The 21,265-nt window shown below is 39.8% G+C and overlaps 2 protein-coding genes across 6 annotated transcripts in view; one reads left to right on the top strand and one right to left on the bottom strand.

The window, feature by feature from the left end:
* vwa8 (von Willebrand factor A domain containing 8) overlaps positions 1–3,547 on the bottom strand; it is a gene marked incomplete in the record, with an annotated part of 121,664 nt that extends 118,117 nt beyond the window's left edge. Inside the window, 3 exon segments of the mRNA XM_034147112.1 lie at positions 300–430; positions 964–1,041; positions 3,305–3,547. Of these exon segments, the coding sequence (XP_034003003.1) occupies positions 300–430; positions 964–1,041; positions 3,305–3,434 (339 nt within the window).
* Positions 3,548–5,384: 1,837 nt separating this feature from the next.
* dgkh (diacylglycerol kinase, eta) overlaps positions 5,385–21,265 on the top strand; it is an 86,556-nt gene continuing 70,675 nt past the window's right edge. For 3 of the 5 annotated variants that reach the window (XM_034147736.1, XM_034147739.1, XM_034147738.1), the window contains exon 1: positions 7,190–7,551. In XM_034147736.1, coding sequence (XP_034003627.1) covers positions 7,273–7,551 — 279 coding nt within the window. In that variant the 5' untranslated portion in view covers positions 7,190–7,272. Of the gene's footprint in view, positions 5,611–7,189; positions 7,552–21,265 lie in introns of those variants that run through there. The other 2 variants (XM_034147737.1, XM_034147742.1) reach the window with 2 other exon arrangements.

The following is a 21,265-nucleotide window of genomic DNA, read 5'->3' as shown; positions in this document are numbered from 1 at the left end:
TGTTACATAAAGATATGAGAAAATGAGGCAAACAAATGTCAGTAACAAAAGACAATAACAACATATTCCAAGGGTTCATTTATAAGTAAGGTTTATTCCAAACAAGAGTGAGACATTGTCTGAAATCTGCAGAATAATACAATATGAAGGACAATGTGAGGGGGAATCTGTTTCAACATACAGTCCATTCTCGGGGCGTTTCATTGACGGAAATCTTTATACATTTTAAGGGTAATGGATTTGTCATAGTTTTGAAATAAAAATACTTCATTGGATAAGTGTGTTGTGTGTGTACTCACAAGGTACTGCATAGCTATGGATCGTCTCAGGGGTCCAGGGGGTCCGATCAGAAACACATCTTGTCCCAAAAGGTCTTTCTGCATGATCCATCGCAGGTGCTGAACCACCGTCTGGGGAAGAGAGTCTGAAACTAGCAGACGCAAACAAAATAAGGTTTTAGTTACTTTAGTATCACCTGGCTGCTGCCACTATTTTTGTCTTATTTCATGCAGACATGTCTATTTTTAAAGGTCCCCTATTATACTGTTTTTCATCAATATATTATAGGTCTCAGATATATACAGAACATGTCTCTGATTGGCTGAAACACCAAACAGATCATTGCAGCATCCCATAATCCCCTCTGTTTCAGCCCTGTTTCCAAAGTGCTGATTCTCTGTCTGTTACTTTAGATGAAAATAAGGAGCCCCTCCCCACGCCCCTCTGAGAGAGATTTGGTTCAAAAGAACACAATGGTGCTCTAGGAGGAGATTCAGGTGATAAGGTGGGGGGGGGGGGGGACGTTTATATAAATGGATCAGGACAAAAAGAGAGAGAATCTTTGTTCCTGAAACTTTCAGAGTCTCTTTCCACAGAGGGGACACATGTTGATGAAGAAGAGACATGACAAGTGGACTTTGCATAATAGGTGACCTTTAACGTGTAAAATGGGTTATTACGTACAGTGTTTCACAGGAACGAGCTCCGGATTCCTTGGAGTTTTGATCTTGTAAGAGAGCTCTCCGATCTTCACTGTGTCGCCTGCAAACATCAGGATAACAGATTCATGAGAAGGTCTTTCACAGACTGTTCCAGTGATACATGAGAACATAGAAAATCAGTTCCTGTTAACTGCTGTGTTGGTGTTAGCCATGATTGAAACCTTTGACACAGTAACAATAGGATATCACAGGTGGTTAATGTATTACTAGCTGATAAACAACCCTGGTTTGTGTATTGTTCACAGCTTTCTATGAAATTGTAAAACTATATATGTAAACTGATAGTGTAAGGCAGGGGTGTCAAACTCACAGTACACAGTGGGCCAAAATTAAAAAATGGGTACTAGTCGAGGGCCGGACTGGTTCAATGTTTATTGCAGAACTTATTGAAATGAACTTATTGCACATATTAACCCTGGAACTAACAAAGCTTAAATGATTGCCTATAAAAACAACATTAAACATTAAATAATTAGTTGCATTCATTTCTTATGGCTCTATCTGCAGCTTTTCCAGAGTCATTTCTTATGATTACATTTTTCCACAGGCCAACAACAGCTTCAACAAAACTATTTCCCTCAAAGAACAAACCAAACATGCCCTGTTGTCGTGAGAAAGAAAGTGCAGAAGGAAACATCCATGTAAACTCAGTGTGCTGCTCTGTGATGCTAGTTCAAGCAGATACTTGGCATCTCATCTTGGGTGCAAGGTCATCAATGTTTGGGGTCAGGCTCTGAGCTGAGGAGACCCTCAGGATTGAGTGAAGGTGTGCGTGCAATATACCGGAGGGCCAGATCTAATAGTAATTAGAAATTATCCTGCGGACCGAAATTAAATCCACCACGGGCCTGATTTGGCCCCCGGGCCTTGACTTTGACACATGTGGTGTAAGGGATTGTTAAAGGCTATATGTATCAAATGCAGTTTGAATATTGAATTTCTTTAAGTGATTTTGTTTTGAACATCAATGTCTAAAGTCAAGAAAACTTTCTCAAAACTGAACATTTTATGGCAAGGTTTCAAAGAGTATAACATCAACAGTATACAAGCTGTCAGAGCATAGGATTTTGACATTTGACCTAAAGAAACATAGATTGCTGATAACATAAAGAAGGTAACACATTGGACAAGTCTTTTCTGTAAAAGAGATGTGAGCCCTCAAAGGAATTTTCGATTTGTGAAGTAAATAAAAAAACTGTGTAGCTACCTGACAAATGTACCAAAGACTATAATCAGGCAGTCTGGTAAGTAAGATGAGATAGATAAGATGGGATATGATTAATACAAAATGTATTATCCCGAACTGGGAAAATGATCTTGTTACAGCAGCTCAAGATTTAAAAATGCATTGAGCAGGAAATAAAAAGGTGAAAAAAGACACCAAATACAAATAAAGCCACAAAGTTATATCTGAGTATTAAAGTAAAAAAAATACATGTTACGCATGGATAATTGAACCTATGATTATAACACACATGCATGGTGTTGAATGGCTTTAACCTTTCACCTACTAGCTAGTAAATGCTGCTAGTTCCAGGTAAAATCTAAATACTTATTGGAAACTGTACTTCACCAGCTAGTAGTAACATTAGTTCATGAGCTAGCAACCAGACAGCAGTTTAATTTTGTACAAAGAAGAGTGTAAGTTAAGACACCAAGGAACGGCGAACATGTAGCTACAGACTAGCTGTTTCTAATCTAAAACATATTAAACCAAGCAGTTTGAAGCAAATGATAACACACTCATGGTGTTTGAATGACTTTAACCTTTCACCTACTAGCTAGTAAATGCTGCTAGTTCCAGGTACAATCATACTAAATACTAATTGGAAACTGTATTTAACCAGCTAGTAATAACGTTAGTTCATGAGCTAGCAACCAGAGTTTCATTGTGTCTCTAATGACTGACAGCAGCTAATTAATGACAGTTAGTATCATAGCAACTGAGAACATGTAGCTACAGACTAGCTATTTCTAATTTAAAAAAACTGTTAAACCAAGCCGTTTGAAGCAGTTTACCTGGCTTTAACCTTTCACCTACTAGCTAGTAAATGCTGCTAGTTCCAGGTACAATCATACATAATACTAAGTGGAAACTCTACTTAACTAGCTAGTAATAATAACATTATTTCATGAGCTAACAACCAGAGTCTCATTGTGTCACAAGAAGAGTAGCTAATGATTGACAGAAGCAAATGAATGACAGTTAGTAGCATAGCAGCTGAGAACATGTAGCTACAGACTCACTGTTTCTAGTTTAAACCCTACTTGACTTGTGTTACGTGTAGTTTGATTCAGTTTACCTGAGTTAGAGTTGATCAGTCTGACCTCATGATTCCTCCAGCCCTCTCTCCCCAGAACTGAGCCCAGGATTCGGCGCATTCTGCGGGCAGCGACCACAGCAGAGCCGCTGCAGAAGATCTGGGAGTGCATAATGAAGCTATACTAATGCCATATATAACATAAAACTATATATAAAGTCCACTAGCTTCATGTCAAGCTACGTCCTGACCGGCCTTTTCCCCATGTCATAACATCTGACAGACCATCATGTGGGAGGCGGAAGATAATAAGGGAGGGACAAAAGGGTCCGCCGCTAAAGTCTTCCGGAGTGGTTTCATGTTTTTTGTGTTCCGGTGCAGTGTTTACTTCTTCTTCTCTCGGTTATTGGCGGATAGAAGAAGAATCGGAGGGATGAAACTCCTCTTTAATGGTCCCACATGCAGAGCACACAGCACACACAGTGAAATTTGGCCTCTGCATTTAACCCATCCTAGTACCAGTAGTCTAGTACTAGGAGCAGTGAGCAGCTATTGTACAGCGCCCGGGGAGCAATGGTAGTGGGGGGGGAAGGGGGTTTCCTTGCTCAAGGGCACCATGGCAGCGCCCAGGAGGTAACTGGGACCTCTCCAAGTAGCAGTCCACACTCCATATTTAGGTCTATTCGGGGACTTGAACCGGTGACCCTACGGCTCACAGTCCAAGCCCCTACTGACTGAGCCACTGCCGGATTGCAAACAGCTTTTAAGGTTCAAGGTTCTTTATTGTCAATCTGACATAGCTACAGAGTAATTATGTAGTTGAAAATCTTATGTCACAGGCTTCTCTTCTTTAATGTGCATACCGCCACTTGTAGTGTTTACAACATCGTTGTGCAGATATAAATCATGCTGTATTGTTCTGCCATGGGGAATGAAACATATATGAATTCATGTTCTTCATATATTTGATTTCTTTATTCTATAACCTAAGCTTCCTGTCTGTTTCAGTGGCTTCACCACCTATCAGTGTAGAAATAATATTGACACAGAATGTATAGGTTAAATCTCTTAAATATAGTTTTGATCACAATCCGAACACTTTGGGTCAATGTATTTCTATGTGTTTAATCAATATAACACTGAAATATGCACCATTTCTTATTTTACAACCTTAAAGGCGACCATATATCCCATAATGGTTCCCAGAAGAATAGATTTCTGGATTTACATTTTTGGATGATTTTAGTTTGTTTTATATTATTATGGGAAACCATCTGCCTCTTTCTGCCCACCCTTCTGTAAATGCATCAGTATGATTTAGTTGGCCTACGAATAGTACAAATCCTATAAATGTATATCTTATCTCAGTTGTACAAATACATAAGCAACCTTCTTTTTCTCAGCACATAAAATACAATGAAGCCCCAAACTATTTTTAATAGGACAAAATTAAACAGGAAAACTCAAAACAATGAAATGATATATAGTGTATTGTCTTCCTTCATGCTCCACCCATACAAAAAGGCCGTAATCAAGTAAATGAATGGATTGAGCACATTTATGAACAACATATTACAAAAATACGTTTATTGACATTTGAGTTCTGGGGAAGTGTTCAGTGAAGAAAAGAGCTACGTATCTAAATCATATGACTTTATTAATTGGGGGAAATTGAGGAAATTGGGGAAATTGGGGAAATCACTGATCACATAAATAGGATTAGGAAAAGTAATTGGTAATGTAAATTGCACCCACTCACATAATATGAATCACTGAAGACAGCTCATGTCAATCATGTCTCCAAACCATGATTTCAAAATTTTTCCCAATAACTGAAACAATAGAGTAGCACTACTAAAAACAACATTATGAATAAGAAGGCAATTAAGACGAATTGTGTATTTAACAAATATTTAATATAAAATATGAAAACCACTGATGTTCATGAATACAAAATAAATCACTGAAGTCTGTTTTCACGTGTGTGTGCGTGTGTGTGTGTGTGTGTGTGTGTGTGTGTGTGTGTGTGTGTGTGTGTGTGTGTGTGTGTGTGTGTGTGTGTGTGTGTGTGTGATCCCCGCCGGGCTGTGACAAATCGTACCGCCCCACGGTTGACATTTATCACGTGCAGCTGATAGGCTCGGATAGGAAACGGGAGGAGAGAGAGAGAGTGGAGTGATTGAGGGACTACAAGGAGAATTAATCCCGTGTATTGAGTGTTCATATGAGCGGTGTGCAGGCAGGGAGGCAGGCTGAGAATCCCTCACCCTTTCCCGGATTCATTTTGGAGAGGACACACTATGGAGGATGTCCACCATTACACCCGCAGCCCTGCGTGGGAGGAACTGGTGCGTAAAACTGGAGACTTTTCTCCAAATTCCACTACGAGTCTGCTCAGTTTCTCCAAAGAAATCAATCAGATTCGGCTTATAATGCCCTCGTGTGTTTATATGAGTGTGTTCTGACATTATTGTTCACTTTGGAGGTGTTTCCTCCTGTTTAATAGACTGTGTGTGTTCGTGAAGCGCGTTGTTCTGTCTTTCTCCGTGATTTGTAGAATGGATTGCGTCTCGGAAAACCATGTTATTGTAGGATGGCTAAGAGTTGGCTATGGTAAAAACAAAGACACAATCATTGACAATGATAAGCTAGACTGTATTTAAGTGACTGTAAATGTATAAGAATGTCGATCAATTGGATTTTATAGATAGGTTTCTTCGTGGTTGAGTTTAGTCTCAGATGAATGGGTAGGGGCATTTCTTCTTCTCTCCTCTTCTCTTCTCTGGATCGAGAGGATATTTCATGTTTCAGATAATCTGAGGCTTCCCTGCCCACATGGAATCCAAATCATATCGCCTTGCCCATTGCATGGAAATTCATTTAAACAAATACGTCAAATGAATGGTGTATCTCAGTGACTCCCAGACAGTTAGACTGCGATCAGATCCTGTTGGAAACTGGATTTACATTCTTGGTGAAACAAATCAAACTATTTCATAGGCAGATAATAAGGAGAAGGCTAATGAAATATGTCTATGGGCTTTATCGGTTACTTGCATTATGGTTCTCTTTTATGTCTTATATGCTGCACTGTTTGTGGAGTCTACACAATAAAAACCTTTAAACATTGAATTTAAATATTTAATATGACTAAGACTACAGTTTAGAGGATACTTAGAAAAGCACTGTTTAAATTAAATGTATTATTATTAGTAGTAGTAGTTGTAGTAGTAGTAGGCTAATAACACATTTTAATAATAAATTATATTTGTAAAGCACCTTTCATTGCTAAAAGTAATCCCAAAGTGCTTAGTAGTATAGTATTCATTATTATTATCACGCAATGGAAATGACATAATAATACAAATAATAATAATTACGTTAAATGTATATAATGTGTAATAAGTGCTTTTCTAAGTCTGAATTATTATTATTTGTATTTATCACTATTATAATAACCCAATGGAAATTAAATAATAGTAATAATATAATTTAAGTAAGTTTATAAAGTGTTTTTCTAAGTCAAATATATTATTATTATTATTATTTATATTTTTTATTATTATAACCCAATGGAAATTACATAATAATAATATATTAATACAAATATATCATTATTAAATAACATATAAAGTATTTGTCTAAGTCTAAATTACTGCTATTAATATTATTATTATTACGCAATAAAAATTAACTAATTTAAGGAGTTAGAATTTTTTTTGTTTTTTTTATGCCATTGCTCGGTGTGTGCGTAAAGCCGCCGCTAGGGTCTGCCATGGCACGGACATGTCCCCCGGTTATCGGAGTGCATGAGGCGGTCTCTCTTCTCACAGTGGCCGTGCAGAGGCTGGAGCTAAGCAGCAGCAAGCAGCCAGGCAGAAGCAGGGACTTTGGGGGGGTGGGGGGGGGGGGGGGGTTCTGTTTCTGTGGAGCCCATCCCCACTGTGCCATGCTACAACATCCCCTATCCCAGCCCACACACTCTGCACAACACACTGTTTCAGGGAGCGATGACAGCGAGGAGAGACGCTTCTTCCCTGCAGCCTTTTCGCCTCCTGGAGAGGAAGGGAGCGGCGGATCGAGCCAAGGCTAACCCGGATTGGTGCTCTCTTTCCCCGCAACAGGAACCGGAGAAAGGGCCGGTGTCCGCGGCGGGGATCCATGCCCATGTGGTGGGGGTTGTCGCCGGATCCGGGGCTGCAGAGGAGTCCTCTGACAGCGACGCAGAGCAGGAAGGCCCCCAGAAACTCATCCGGAAAGTGTCCACCTCCGGGCAGATCAGGAGCAAGGTACCACTTTGTTTTTCTCTCTCTCTGTGTGGATGAATATTGGATTGTGTGGTTTTTTTTGCGATCTGACGCTGACCTGCTGGCTGGGTCATTCAATGGCGGTGTGTTGTTGGGTTTGTTTTGAGCCTGCTGATGTTCCGGGGGAAGCCTCAGTGGTGTTGTTGTCTCTTTTTTATGCTCTGCCATGTGGGCTAATGCAGGACAACACTGACTGAAGGGCTTGTGCATACTGAAAGATTAAAAAAACAGCTCACGACTTGATCTTTTTTTAGATGTTGCATGGAGTTACATAAAAAATCAGAGCTGTTGTGCACGAGTGTGGAAAAACAAACACAGAAAGTAGCTTGGACCTGTTGCTGAGGAGGAAAGCCTCAGTGAGGTGCGACTCATTTGGTTTATTTTAAGAAAACATGTCAACGTATTTCCCAAACGTTTCATAGTGACTCATACTAGGAAGTATCATTCAAGAAATAACATAATTACACAATGTGGATCTATTTTTAGATGTAGTTTCCTTTAGTCATGCTTATAGTATAAGTATAAGGACCATATCTGTATTTTAGATTGGTTAAACCATGTTTTAAATAAAGGATATGTGCATCTGCAATGTAATAACAGTATGTATTTCCTATTTAAATGAAAAGCAAAGTGATCCCAGTATGTTTTAGTGTTTTTTAAGAGTTTTTGGTGACTTTTTAATAAATACATTCCAATTACTTTGGCAAGAATAACCTTAACATGATATTTATTTGACAGAAAGCTTGCTTAGACCCGTTGCATTTTGACAAGGTAGAGTAGCCTCAGTGAAGGTATAAGTCATTCAATGTATTTTTAGAGAACATGTATTTCCCAACATATTTCCCAATCTTTTCATACTTACTCAAACTCATTCTAGGAATTAGCATGTCAGAAAGAACAGAAATACACAATTTAGATCCCTTGATCCTTTATTCATGCCCCCCAGCATGAATAAAGGCGTTATAGTATACGTATAAGGACCTTATACCTTATTTAAGATTGGTTGATGAATTGTATACTTATAGCAGGTTTAAATGAAAGGCAAAGTGATTCCAGTAGTGTCATTTTACGAGTTTAAGCATATTTTGGTGATTATTTGGAATACATTTCAATGATTTGGTCCAGGATGATCTTAACATGATATTAATTTGACAAAAAGCTTGCTTAGACATGTTGCATTTTGACAAAGTAGAGCAACCCCAGTAAAGATATAAGTCAGGGGTGTCAAACTCAAGGCCCGGGGGCCAAATCCGGCCCGTGACTTCATTTCATGTGGCCCCACAAGAGCTTGCAAAGAATATAATATGTTTATTATACGGTTACATGCTGATTTACAGCAGCTCGTTTCCCATAAACTACACGTCCCACAATGCATCTCAAATTAGATTTTTTTCTCAGAATTTGACTTTTTTTTTAAATGTTACTTTAAAAAAAAAAAAATGTCACTTCTGTTTTTGACTTTTTTTTTTTCAGCTTTTCTTTTTAAATCATTTTGTGACATTCTCACTGAAGAGACTTGCAATTCTTTCCCCTATACTTCCGCTTTCAGACGTAGTTAATTATGAAAGTTATTACCCTATCCAAAAATAATCCAATGCAGAGGCAATAATGTTATATAATACATTATTTTATATATTTATAAGTTACAACCGGCCCTTTGAGTGCAGCCATAATGCTGATGTGGCCCGCGATTACATTTAGTTTGACACCCCTGATATAAGTCATTCAATTTATTTTTAGAAATAATTTCAACATATTTCCCCATCTTTTCATTCTTAACTGTAAAGCAAGAGTCAATATGAAGGCTATATATACATGGAATAAAGCTGTGATTCAGATAAGATAATAAGAAATGTGCCACGTATCACACAGTATCTGCTTTACCTGTGTTTGACGTTCAGCCTCAGTAACATGATGCTGCTGAGTCTTACCTGTGACTCCTGAGCTTCATTGGCACACTCACCTTTTGCACTGTAAATGAGTGCCTATATGTGAGATCCACTTAATTATTGACCGCCCGCACCACCCCATCTACATTATTCAGACCGGGGGTTATATTTAGACTCGGGGCACACAGGAATGTCTGGCCGTACCTTTCATATGCAAATTCACCCAGCAGTGAGTAGTAGTGCTACCTCGGGGATATGCTGCAAGAATCATTATATATTTATTTGTGATTAATCATCAATATTTGTATTGAACTAGCTCTTCGCTGGGCCGTTCAGAGGAGAAGGGTGTTGTGAGGTTAGATGCACAATGTAGAGCAGAGTAGAGTGACCTCAGTTAAGGTCATGCTTATTGGATTTATTTTAAATGGGACATGTTGTAGTACTTGTGCACATACTGTATATTTAAGTATCTGGAGTGCCTACAAACCCACAAAGGGTGAAATAAGTTAAGCCAGTCAGTGTTTTGGATTTAGAAATCATGGGATTCATCAAGCCATTCCTATTTGGCTCCCCTTCTTATGTCATATCCCATCTCAGTATCTCCACCCATGTTTTGAAAGCTACATTTGCAAAGTTTGCCGTATTTTTCTTGCAAGCCAATCAAAGCAGACTAGGGTTTTTACAGAAGGGGGGGATTAAAGGAAAAGGTGCTAAGACAAAGTGTTTCAGACAGAGGGTAAACACAGCTATAAGTAATAACTCAGTAAGCAAGTTGTGTTTTTAACACCAGCTCATGTTTAATGCTTGCTAACCTTTAAGTTGGATCGGCTATCCTCTGATTTATTGCAGTATTTTTTTTAGTATGTACACATGTTTGAGTAATACTTGTAATAAGTATGAACCTTAAAGTGGTGCTCTCCTGCTGATGTTCAGCTGTACAGTATATCAGTCTGTAGTGTCTCTACTTTAAAGAGTCCTCTCCTGCTGATGTTCAGGTGTACAGTATATCAGTCTGTAGTGTCTCTACTTTAAAGAGTCCTCTCCTGCTGATGTTCAGCTGTACAGTATATCAGTCTGTAGTGTCTCTACTTTAAAGAGTCCTCTCCTGCTGATGTTCAGGTGTATATCAGTATGTAGTGTACTTTAAGAGTCCTCCCTACTGTGTTCAGGTGTATATAAGTAGTAGTGTCTACTTAAGAGTCCTCTCCTGCTGATGTTCAGGTGTATATCAGTATGTAGTGTCTCTACTTTAAAGAGTCCTCTCCTGCTGATGTTCAGGTGTATATCAGTATGTAGTGTCTCTACTTTAAAGAGTCCTCTCCTGCTGATGTTCAGGTGTATATCAGTATGTAGTGTCTCTACTTTAAAGAGTCCTCTCCTGCTGATGTTCAGGTGTATATCAGTATGTAGTGTCTCTACTTTAAAGAGTCCTCTCCTGCTGATGTTCAGGTGTATATCAGTATGTAGTGTCTCTACTTTAAAGAGTCCTCTCCTGCTGATGTTCAGGTGTATATCAGTATGTAGTGTCTCTACTTTAAAGAGTCCTCTCCTGCTGATGTTCAGGTGTATATCAGTATGTAGTGTCTCTACTTTAAAGAGTCCTCTCCTGCTGATGTTCAGGTGTATATCAGTATGTAGTGTCTCTACTTTAAAGAGTCCTCTCCTGCTGATGTTCAGGTGTATATCAGTATGTAGTGTCTCTACTTTAAGAGTCCTCTCCTGGCTGATGTTCAGTGTATATCAGTATGTAGTGTCTCTACTTTAAAGAGTCCTCTCCTGCTGATGTTCAGGTGTATATCAGTATGTAGTGTCTCTACTTTATAATAGGTCCTCTCCTGCTGATGTTCAGGTGTAATATCAGTCTGTAGTTGTCTCTACTTTAAAGAGTCCCTCTCCTGCTGATGTTCAGGGTGTATATCGGTATTCAGTGTCTCTACTTTAAAGAGTCCTCTCCCTGCTGATGTTCAGGTGTATATCAGTATGTAGTGTCTCTACTTTAAGAGTCCTCTCCTGCTGATGTTCAGGTGTATATCAGTATGTAGCAGAGGTGTGGACTCGAGTCACATGACTTGGACTCGAGTCAGACTCGAGTTACCAATTTGATGACTTTGGACTCGACTTGACAAAATCACAAAACACTTGCGACTCGACTTGGACTTGAACACCAATGACTCGGGACTTGACTTGGACTTGAGCCTTCTGACTTGAGGTGACTTGATGATTTAATTCAGGGGTCTCCAACACGCCGATCGCGAGATGCCGCTTAGAAGAGCAGACTCCCGTCGGGGAGAGCAGAATCTTCAGCCGCTGCAACTCTTGCTGAGAATCCTTGCAGGCAGGGGCGGGACTTTATTTTGCTGAGCCACCATGCGGCCAATCATATGCGAGGACACACTAGGATCATACCATTATGTGAAAGAAGGGTGGGGGGCAGACGCTCCAAAGACAGCAGGTGTAGTGGTACAGGCCAGCTACACAGAGCGACGGGGAGACGGGGAGACGGATTTAAATGCAAGCGCGTCGGAAAGAAGTCAAGAAATTTGCGAAAAACCGAAAAAAGAAGCAGCATCTGGCTGCATTTCAATGATTTTGGAGAAAGCAAAGCTGAGTGCAGGATTTGTAAAATGAAAATAACCTTCAGAGCAGGGTTTTTTTTTGGTAACCACTCAGGATTTATTGCCAGAGGTGGGAGAAGTTCAGATCTTGTACTTGAGTAACAGTACCAGAGTGTAGGAATACTCGGTTACAATAAAAGATCCTGCATTCAAAATGTTACTCAAGTAAAAGTACAAAAGTATTAGCATCAAAATATAGTTAAAGTACCACCTGCAGAGGGATCTAGATTCAGGTGTTCTTTTCCCCATAGAGACGCCTCGCTGCACATTATCCCTTGCATAAAGATAGATTGTGGGTCCCTTATAACATGTTGTACACAGGTGGAAATTAAACATTCTGGTTACCTTAACATCAGGGATCTTGTACATTAAACTCCTTCTGAATCAAACCGTCACGGTAGCCTTACCTTACTGATCCCTTTTACAATAGGAGACAAACACGTGACTTTACCAGCAGAGAGAAAATGGATTATTAAATTATTAATGTGACTAATAAAGAGCAGTTTGATTATTAAGTATTATTCTGTTGATCGATGTCATTACATTTGTTGAAAAGCACATAAGGACTTGTTTAAGACTCGTTTTGTCAAAGTTTTGGACTTGACTTGAACTTTCCCATCCTGACTTGAGACTTGACTTGGACTTGCAAAACAATGACTTGGTCCCACCTCTGGTATGTAGTGTCTCTACTTTAAAGAGTCCTCTCCTGCTGATGTTCAGGTGTAATATTACATGTATTTTAGCCTCTGCAGACCATTTACTTGCACTAAAACCTATAGAACACACTACAGGAAAGAGAAAACCCCAAAGAGCATAATAGGGCCTCTTCAAAATGATTGTGATACAGTATGTCACACATGAAGATATACTCCTCCATCTCTTCATGTGACCTAACTGTCTGTTTTAAATGACAGCATTTAAAGTAACTCAATCAGCTTAGATAATAAGTAAAGTTAAACAAAAGAAAACGATGTTAACGATATCTGTGTTGACGTGCAGGACTCGGTAAGAGGATGCTTACCTCGGACACCTTAGCTTTCTCGACCCTCTCACCTTTAATCCTGTGATAATTGGGACGAAGACGTGAGATCCACTTAATTATTGACCGCCCCACTCCACGCCTCTTCGTCATTCAGCATTATTTATTGATGAATCATCCCGTCTTCAATACAGTTCTGTCTCCAAATTGTAAAAACAAAACAATGACAAGTTACTGGAGCCTGTTGGGAACTTCCTACTGTGTTTCTGTCTCGTCCGACCAACATATATGGAGTTGCTTCCTTCCCTTGTTTTCCATCAAGCCACTAGACGCCTTTTTCCTGGTCTTCTCTAAAGAAGAGGGACCAATGAAAACGTTGTCATGTTGCCGTTGTTCAGCATGGAAACATTCATTAGCTAACAATGATATTATTGTTCTATTAATATAAAGGGAGGTCAGGTACTCTTTAAAACAGCTGCTAGTTATGGGTACTTTTTACTGAAGTACATTTCAAAGCCCTCTTTACTTTTACTTGAGTAAAGAAGTTTAGTCAGTACTTCTACTTTCACCAGAGTATTTTTAAACACGAGTATCTGTACTTCTACTTGAGTAAAGGATGTGTGTACTCTTGCCCTCTCTGGCGATAACAATAGTATAAATAACTTCTTCTTCTGTAACTGTATCGTTGTGTTTTGCAGACAGAGGTCTCGGAGTTGTTGTCGTTGTGGGTCAGCAGGTTTTTTTCTTTGTGTGTGTTGAGAGTTACTAATGGATCATGCAGACACTGACTCACTGAGTGTTGTTCCATTGGCTTATTTGCTCAGCGAGTGTGTGTGTGTGTGTGTGTGTGTGTGTGTGTGTGTGTGTGTGTGTGTGTGTGTGTGTGTGTGTGTGTGTGTGTGTGTGTGTGTGTACGTGTGTACGCTCGGCCATCACATTGCCTGTGTCCATGCCTTCTACATCCACTATCTCTCGGGTTCTTTGGTTGCCCCAGACAACCACATCTCTGGTCCCTGATTGGCCGGCTCCATGGCGATGCTGCCTGTCAGACAGCTGTTTGGTTGAAGAGGCCTCCGTGTGTTTCCATCTAGTTTCAGTTTCGTACACATTTCAAGAGGAACCTTTCAGTAAATCAAAGCAGAGAAAAAAGAGTGGGAGGAGAAGCCACCAAGTTTGCTAAAGTTTCTGATATGAAAACGAATTTATGGCAGCCAATAAAAGCATTTTTCCATGTAAGGAAATGCAGATGTTGTTCTGGTAGTTCACTTTAAGGTGGGCTGAGATTGGCATGCTATTTTATCAATATAATATGATATTATATACGTTTATTCAAAACTACTTGAATAAAACGTAACAAAATGTCTGGATTTTTTACAAGTTGATCGCGTTGTATTTCCATCGATGGGATAATTGTGATATCTAAATATTTCTAGTTAGCTATCTTGTTCGAAAAAGTGACAAAAAGGTATATTTGATCAAATCTGTAATCAAATAAGTGATTCCAACTGATTGAGTGATTTACAGCATATTTCGGTGATCATTCTGGATAAACTGCAGATTATTTTGGCCAGGATAACATTAAAAGTCACGTTTCTTATCGTCTAATTGCAGAGGAAGTCTCCCCTCCTGCTCTAAGTGAACTGTCTCTGAGTCTTCCTGTGTTCAGCGCTGTAACTGAAATCATTACGGCTATTTGTAGCTAACGTTTCATTGTTGATAGCCACTTATAAACCCAACCAGGGCAGATCAATATATCGGCGGCTGTGAATGGTTGTTGTTGTTGAAGGGAAGGAGATATTGGGTATCATTTATCAGAAAGTAATGGGATTTGAAGGCACAGAGAGGGAATTTGATACTTGCAGCCAAACAACACCACTCCTCTCTTCCTCTTGGATGCACTGCACCACATTTTAGCTGTAAAATTAGCTAAAAAGCATTTGAATGAATCAGACGTATTGCTCATAGAATAACAGCCTCTTCTCTCTTGTCTTCTCCACTCTCAGCCCCTCTTTCTGTATTACAGGGTTGTTGCTCCTGATGAAGCTTATAAACATATGAGTAATACTGTAGCTGTGTGACTGAAAGAAGAGCTAATATCATAGAGCCTGATGATGCAGAGAACTGGGAAATCTCTGCAAATAATCCAGATGCTGAGTTAGGTGGGGTTTGGGCGAGGAATTGTGAAGAAAATTCACCTTTAAGTCAATGTTTACAGTGCATTGAAACAGGTGAAATACTGAGAAATACATTTACGGAAAGCATGGCTAACTCTTTGGACAAATACTCTTGGGTATCATCTTTGAATTGAGTCAATTGGTGGATACTGATCTGTCTTTTTAAAGTACTCTTTTGTAAGAGCCAAAATGGCAGCATGGAGAAGATGCACACAATATCAAAATACTGATTTTTGCCTATTTAATTGACTTTGAGACAATCAATTGTTTTGGTCCATACCTCCCATGCATTGGAACATGTATGATAAACAAGGCTGACGTTTTGGACAACGCTCTAGGGACCAGCTTTTAATTCAATGAGTCCATTTGGCGGATATTGTTTTGTTTACTTAATATAGTCTTTAGGAAATATTCTTTTGCAGGATCCAAAATGGCAGCATTGGTTAGAAAAACAACACTTCCAAATGCTGGTTCTTGCCCAATTCATTACCTTTGTATACATCTTTTGGTTGGACAGCATACTGTTAAATACATTCATGGTAAACAGCTACTCTTGGAAATACAGGTACCACTTTACAATAAGACTACCCTTATAAAAGGGTTTACGAATAGTTTGTAATTCATTTATTAATTAGGTTGTGAACACTTTATAAATCCTTAATAAGCTTTTATAAGACATGAGATAAACAGGGCAACTGTGACCGGTTGCTTGCCAAATAGTGAGCCCACATTTATCTGTACTGCTAAGTCTTATATTTGCTACTTAGCTTACTTCATCTCCTTCATCAGCCAGCATCCTTGGTATCTTTTGCTCACCGAGTTGATTCTCGCTAAGTAGCCCATATAAGGCTTAGTCATCTTGCCAAATAGTGAGCCCACATTTATCGGTACTTCATCAGCCAGCATCCTTGGTATCTGTTGTTCACTGCGTTGATTCTCGCTAAGTACTAGCCAATATAAGGCTTAGTCATCTTGCCAAATAGTGAGCCCACATTTATCTGTACTGCTAAGTCTTATATTTGCTACCTAGCTTACTTCATCTCCTTCATCAGCCAGCATCCTTGGTATCTTTTGCTCACCGAGTTGATTCTCGCTAAGTAGCCAATATAAGGCTTAGTCATCTTGCCAAATAGTGAGCCCACATTTATCTGTACTGCTGCAGTAAGTCTTATAATGACTACCTAGCTTACTTCGTCTTCTTCATCAGCCAGCATCCTTGGTATCTGTTGTTCACTCAGTTGATTCTCGCTAAGTAGCCAATATAAGGCTTAGTCATCTTGCCAAATAGTGAGACTGTGTTGATGTATGCAAACTATGTTAGAACTGGTTTATAAATGGTTCTTAATGATTCATAAAGTGTTTACAACCTAATTCATAACCCTTTATGAATTCTTTATAAGGGTAGTCTTATTGTAAAGTGGTACCGAAATGCAATTGAATTAAGTCAGTTGGTTTATATTGTGTTTTCTAACTTAATCTAGTGTTTTTTTTAAATACTCTATTTATATATTGGGTACATTACACAACATCTGGATGCTGATTTCTTTCCTTTTTTGTATTTTTCTTGCTCATATGTCCATTTGGAAGACACTGAATCATGAGCAGGGTAAACATTCAACAAAAGCTCTCTTCAAACTAAAGTAAAGTCTATTTCTAGGACACATTTAAACTCAACTTTAGATGAAGTGTTTTGCCACTCAGATGACTTGCATTTCCTCCTCCTTTGCTTATCTTCTTAAAGATTGAACTGATACTTGAACAGGAAATAATCCACATGATGATAGGTTACAAGCAACACAACGCTCTAGATATTGGGGTTTCTACTTCTAAATGTGTTGCACAATGACTTTGTACACACACTCCTACTTACAGAGATAGTAACTGCACATAATTACCCACCATAATTCTGTCCAAAGCTGTGCCTGAATCTAATTGTGTGTAAATTGCCGGTCCTTTATCCCCTGCGCTCTCTTGACACATGTATAACTACCGGTGTATGTGGTCCAGTCGCACACAAGAGATCACACACAAGGGGAATCACCTCCTCCCAACTCCTGGATTGTAATTTTCCCATCACCAGGGTGAGATTTTAGCGGAGGAGGAAGGATACAGCGTTACAATTACACCCAGCAGAGAGGACAATATGCCGAGACAGCGAGAGGAGAGGATGGGAACGGAGACAGAAAAGGGCAGATTCTGCACTTTTTCTCTAAAAGACCTGATTGTTCCGGCTCTACAGGCGTTCCCAGTGTTCCCAGTGTTACTCAGGAATGACAAATGAGTGGGTAATGGAGGTAAAACAGAGCTAACTGAGACACTGGGCTTCTTCTCTCCGCAGCCAGATACTAAAACTGAGCACAGATAAGCTGGCAGTCTTCTTTATGGAGCGACCAATTACACTCACAGCAGCTCAGTCTTATCTGTCATGAGTTGAAATGAACAGATAGGGAGAGGGTTTCTCCTTCAAGCTGACATGTGTCGCTTCTTGCATGAATGTGGGCACAAAACAAGATCGCTTTGCGTGTACTAGGCTGCAAAAAACAAGTTATTTTGATTATTTTGACCGATATTGCAAGTACGATATGTTTTGAAGTATTGCAGGGATTATCGTTTTTGAACATTGTTCACATTAACACTGAGAAATATGTGAAAATTATGATTTTGCAATCTTTGTTTAAAGAGGATCTGTACGAAACAAGGTGTTTTTTAATCAACCCTAGAATACTGTTTGTAGGACGGGACTTTTCTGCAGCTCCTGAATACTTTTAATTTGACAAATATTGTGCTTTCAGCAGTTTGAATGTTGCACCATAGTCCATTTAGCCATTTTGATCAGATTTAGATTGTGCTTTGGTATTAACAAGTTGAATATTGAAGAAGCACCAACATTAGCTTCTTTAGCAGCATCATGAGTGGGGTCTTATATTACATTATATTACATTGCATTTAGCTGACGCTTTTATCCAAAGCGACTTACAATAAGTGCATTCGACCAAGAAGATACAAACTAGAAGAAAACAGAATCATATAAGTACATCAGGTTTCATAGAGCCTAAACATTTCAAGTGCTACTCAACTGGCTTTAGATAAGCCAGTCCTTAGTTAGTATATAAGTGCATTGATAGAAATTCTATCGCTCGAAGTGGAGTCGAAAGAGATGAGTTTTCAGTCTGCGCCGGAAGATGTGTAAGCTATCTGCTGTCCTGATGTCAATGGGGAGCTCATTCCACCATTTTGGAGCCAGGATAGCAAACCCACGTGTTTCTGCTGATGGGAACTTGGGTCCCCCTCGCAGTGCGGGTGTAGCGAGCCGTCTGGCTGATGCAGAGCGGAGTGCACGTGCTGGGGTGTACAGTTTAACCATGTCCTGGATGTAGGAAGGGCCAGATCCATTCACAGCATGGTACACAAGTACCAGTGTCTTGAAGTGGATTCTAGCAGTTACTGGAAGCCAGTGAAGTGAGCGGAGGAGCGGTGTGGTGTGGGAGAATGTAGGAAGGTTGAAGACCAGATGAGCCTGCTGCATTCTGGATGAGCTGCAGAGGACAGATGGCACATGCAGGTAGACCAGCCAGGAGGGATATCTGAGATACACACATGTTGAGGGCCAGTGCTCTGATGCAGAAAAAAAATAATTACAATATAAGATTTCTCATAAATAAGTGACTTAAGGCACATAATAGGAGTCAGAATAGTCTCAATTATGAAATGATATACATTTGCCCTATGTGCAGCCTGATTCATGTTCATAAATCCTTTTAACATTAGTCATGCTTTCATTTAACCCTTATACGATTGTGCGTAATATACTTGGACCTACTAGCTGTATTATCATATCATTACTCGTATTAAATGCTGTTATTTACTTCACAAAGTGCAAAAACACAAACCAAACCATTTCCAGTCTCCTCACTGGACATGTTCTGTTTTTTTAGTTTGTCATGTTACACCTTATTAAGCACTTAACCTTAACACCTTGACATGGTGAGGTGCTTTATTTGATGCTGCTTTTATACATACAGTATATATATTAATGAATTTGGTTTAGTATGCTTTTTTCCTAGGCTCCCCAAGTTCAGTCCTAAGATTTAACGCAGAGTTTTAGGTGATAAATGCAGGATTAATCACCTTCAAAACCCTGATATTTCAGACTGAATCAGCCGCCCTGTAGCCTTTATCTCTGAGGGATGTCATCTTAAGAATTGTTAACCTTTGCTCTTTGAAATTAAAACACTACGAGGCCATTTGTATCAGATTAATTAAGATAAGACCCTCAGTGAGGCCCAGAGGGGGCCGGTAATTGGACACAGTGCTCTATAAAGTAAGACAGAGAGGATACCATTAGGAAAAAGGACTCTATTAGATTAGTTTTATACTTCTACTCCACTACATGTATTTAACAGATGTAGCTCCTTATAACAAAATGCATGTTACTAATGGACTAACTCTTTACGTCAAAAAGAGTCAAATTATTTAAATATTTTACAAAAAGTAAAATGCTACTTGACGCAACAATATTATCTAGAAATGTCACATATAATTATATACACATAAAGAGGCCATTTTTCTGTACAATGAGTACTTTTACTTGTTATACTATAAGTACATTTTGCTCATAGTACCTTAACTTTAGTAAGATTTTGAATCCATGTGTCACATTCCCTAATAATGTAAAGTAAAGTAACCAGGAGAAAGAAAAAGAACGAGGGTTTGCAATAGCCGCTTTCACACCAAGTCCTTTGCCGTACTTAGTTCCCAGCACTTAGTTCCCAGCACTTAGTTCCCCCATGTTCTGATGAACTAAAGAGCAGATCGCGTTCACACCGGAATAAGTTCCTGAGGGAGGATTAGTCAAATGAAGCTGCTGACGTCACTTCTTCCTTCTTCTGCTTTGGGTTTACTGGCAGGCCGCAAACAACTTCACGGCGTATACTGCCACCCGAAGTCCCCGGCCGGAAGTCCCCGGAGTTGGGGACTGGCTTCAGTAGAAGCTGCTGGGACTCCCAGCAGCTTCTACTGAAGCCAGTCCCCGGAGTTGGGGACTTCCGGCCGGGGACTTACACCTCCTCATCTCCACCGCTCCCACGTTTTATTTTGTGTTGCCATAAGTTATTCTCTCTCCGTTGGTGCGCGGGGCTAATGCTAATGCTAATAATGCTAATGCCACAAATACAATGGCGGCTTCACAAAACTTTTCAGAGTTGTACGGGGCGTGGTTTGCAATCCGCCCAGCCAATCAGAAGTTGGAACCTTTGTTCTCCCCAGGAAAGTACCACCTCTCTAGCAGGCACTAAAAAGGGGGTAAAGGTTCTCATGAACTAAGTTCTCTTTTTGGTGTGAACGCAAAATCCCAGGAACTATCGGAATTAAACGGGAAAAGTACGGGTAAAAGTACTCCGGTGTGAAAGCGCCTATTGTTAAAAGATATTGTTTAATGAATCAAAGTAAAGAAGGATCACTAGCCACTTTACAAAGACAAACACAAAGAAGCACATCTCCAAAAAACTAGCCACTTCTATTAAACCCGTCCCATAGAGACAACTGACTACACAGGAGCTACCACTTAAGTATTTTGACATGAATGTATTGGTACTTTTCCTAAAAGTGAAGCATCTGAATACTTCTTCCACCTCCTTGCTTCCTTCTTATCCTCCAACCACAGCTGCTGCACTCATTTGAACCGCCCGTGCCTTTGTCCATTGTATAAGCCTGCGTGTGTGTGTGTGTGTGTGTGTGTGTGTGTGTGTGTGTGTGTGTGTGTGTGTGTGTGTGTGTGTGTGTGTGTGTGTGTGTGTGTGTCGCCCTGTCAGAAAGGTACATGGTGCTCAGGTTACTCATTTCTCTCTGGCACAGGACTGGCTCTGTGTCTCAGGATTCAGCCGGAGAGAGAGAGAGAGAGAGAGAGAGAGAGAGAGAGAAGAGAGGAGAGAGAAGAGAGAGAGAGAGAGAGAGAGAGAGAGAGAGAGAGAGAGAGAGAGAGAGAGAGAGAGAGAGAGAGAGAGAGAGAGAGAGAGAGAGAGAGAGAGAGAGAGAGAGAGG

The sequence above is a fragment of the Trematomus bernacchii genome, unplaced genomic scaffold (genome assembly GCF_902827165.1).
Source record: "Trematomus bernacchii unplaced genomic scaffold, fTreBer1.1, whole genome shotgun sequence".
Taxonomy (NCBI): domain Eukaryota; kingdom Metazoa; phylum Chordata; class Actinopteri; order Perciformes; family Nototheniidae; genus Trematomus; species Trematomus bernacchii.
This window is presented reverse-complemented; position numbering and strand designations above follow the sequence as displayed.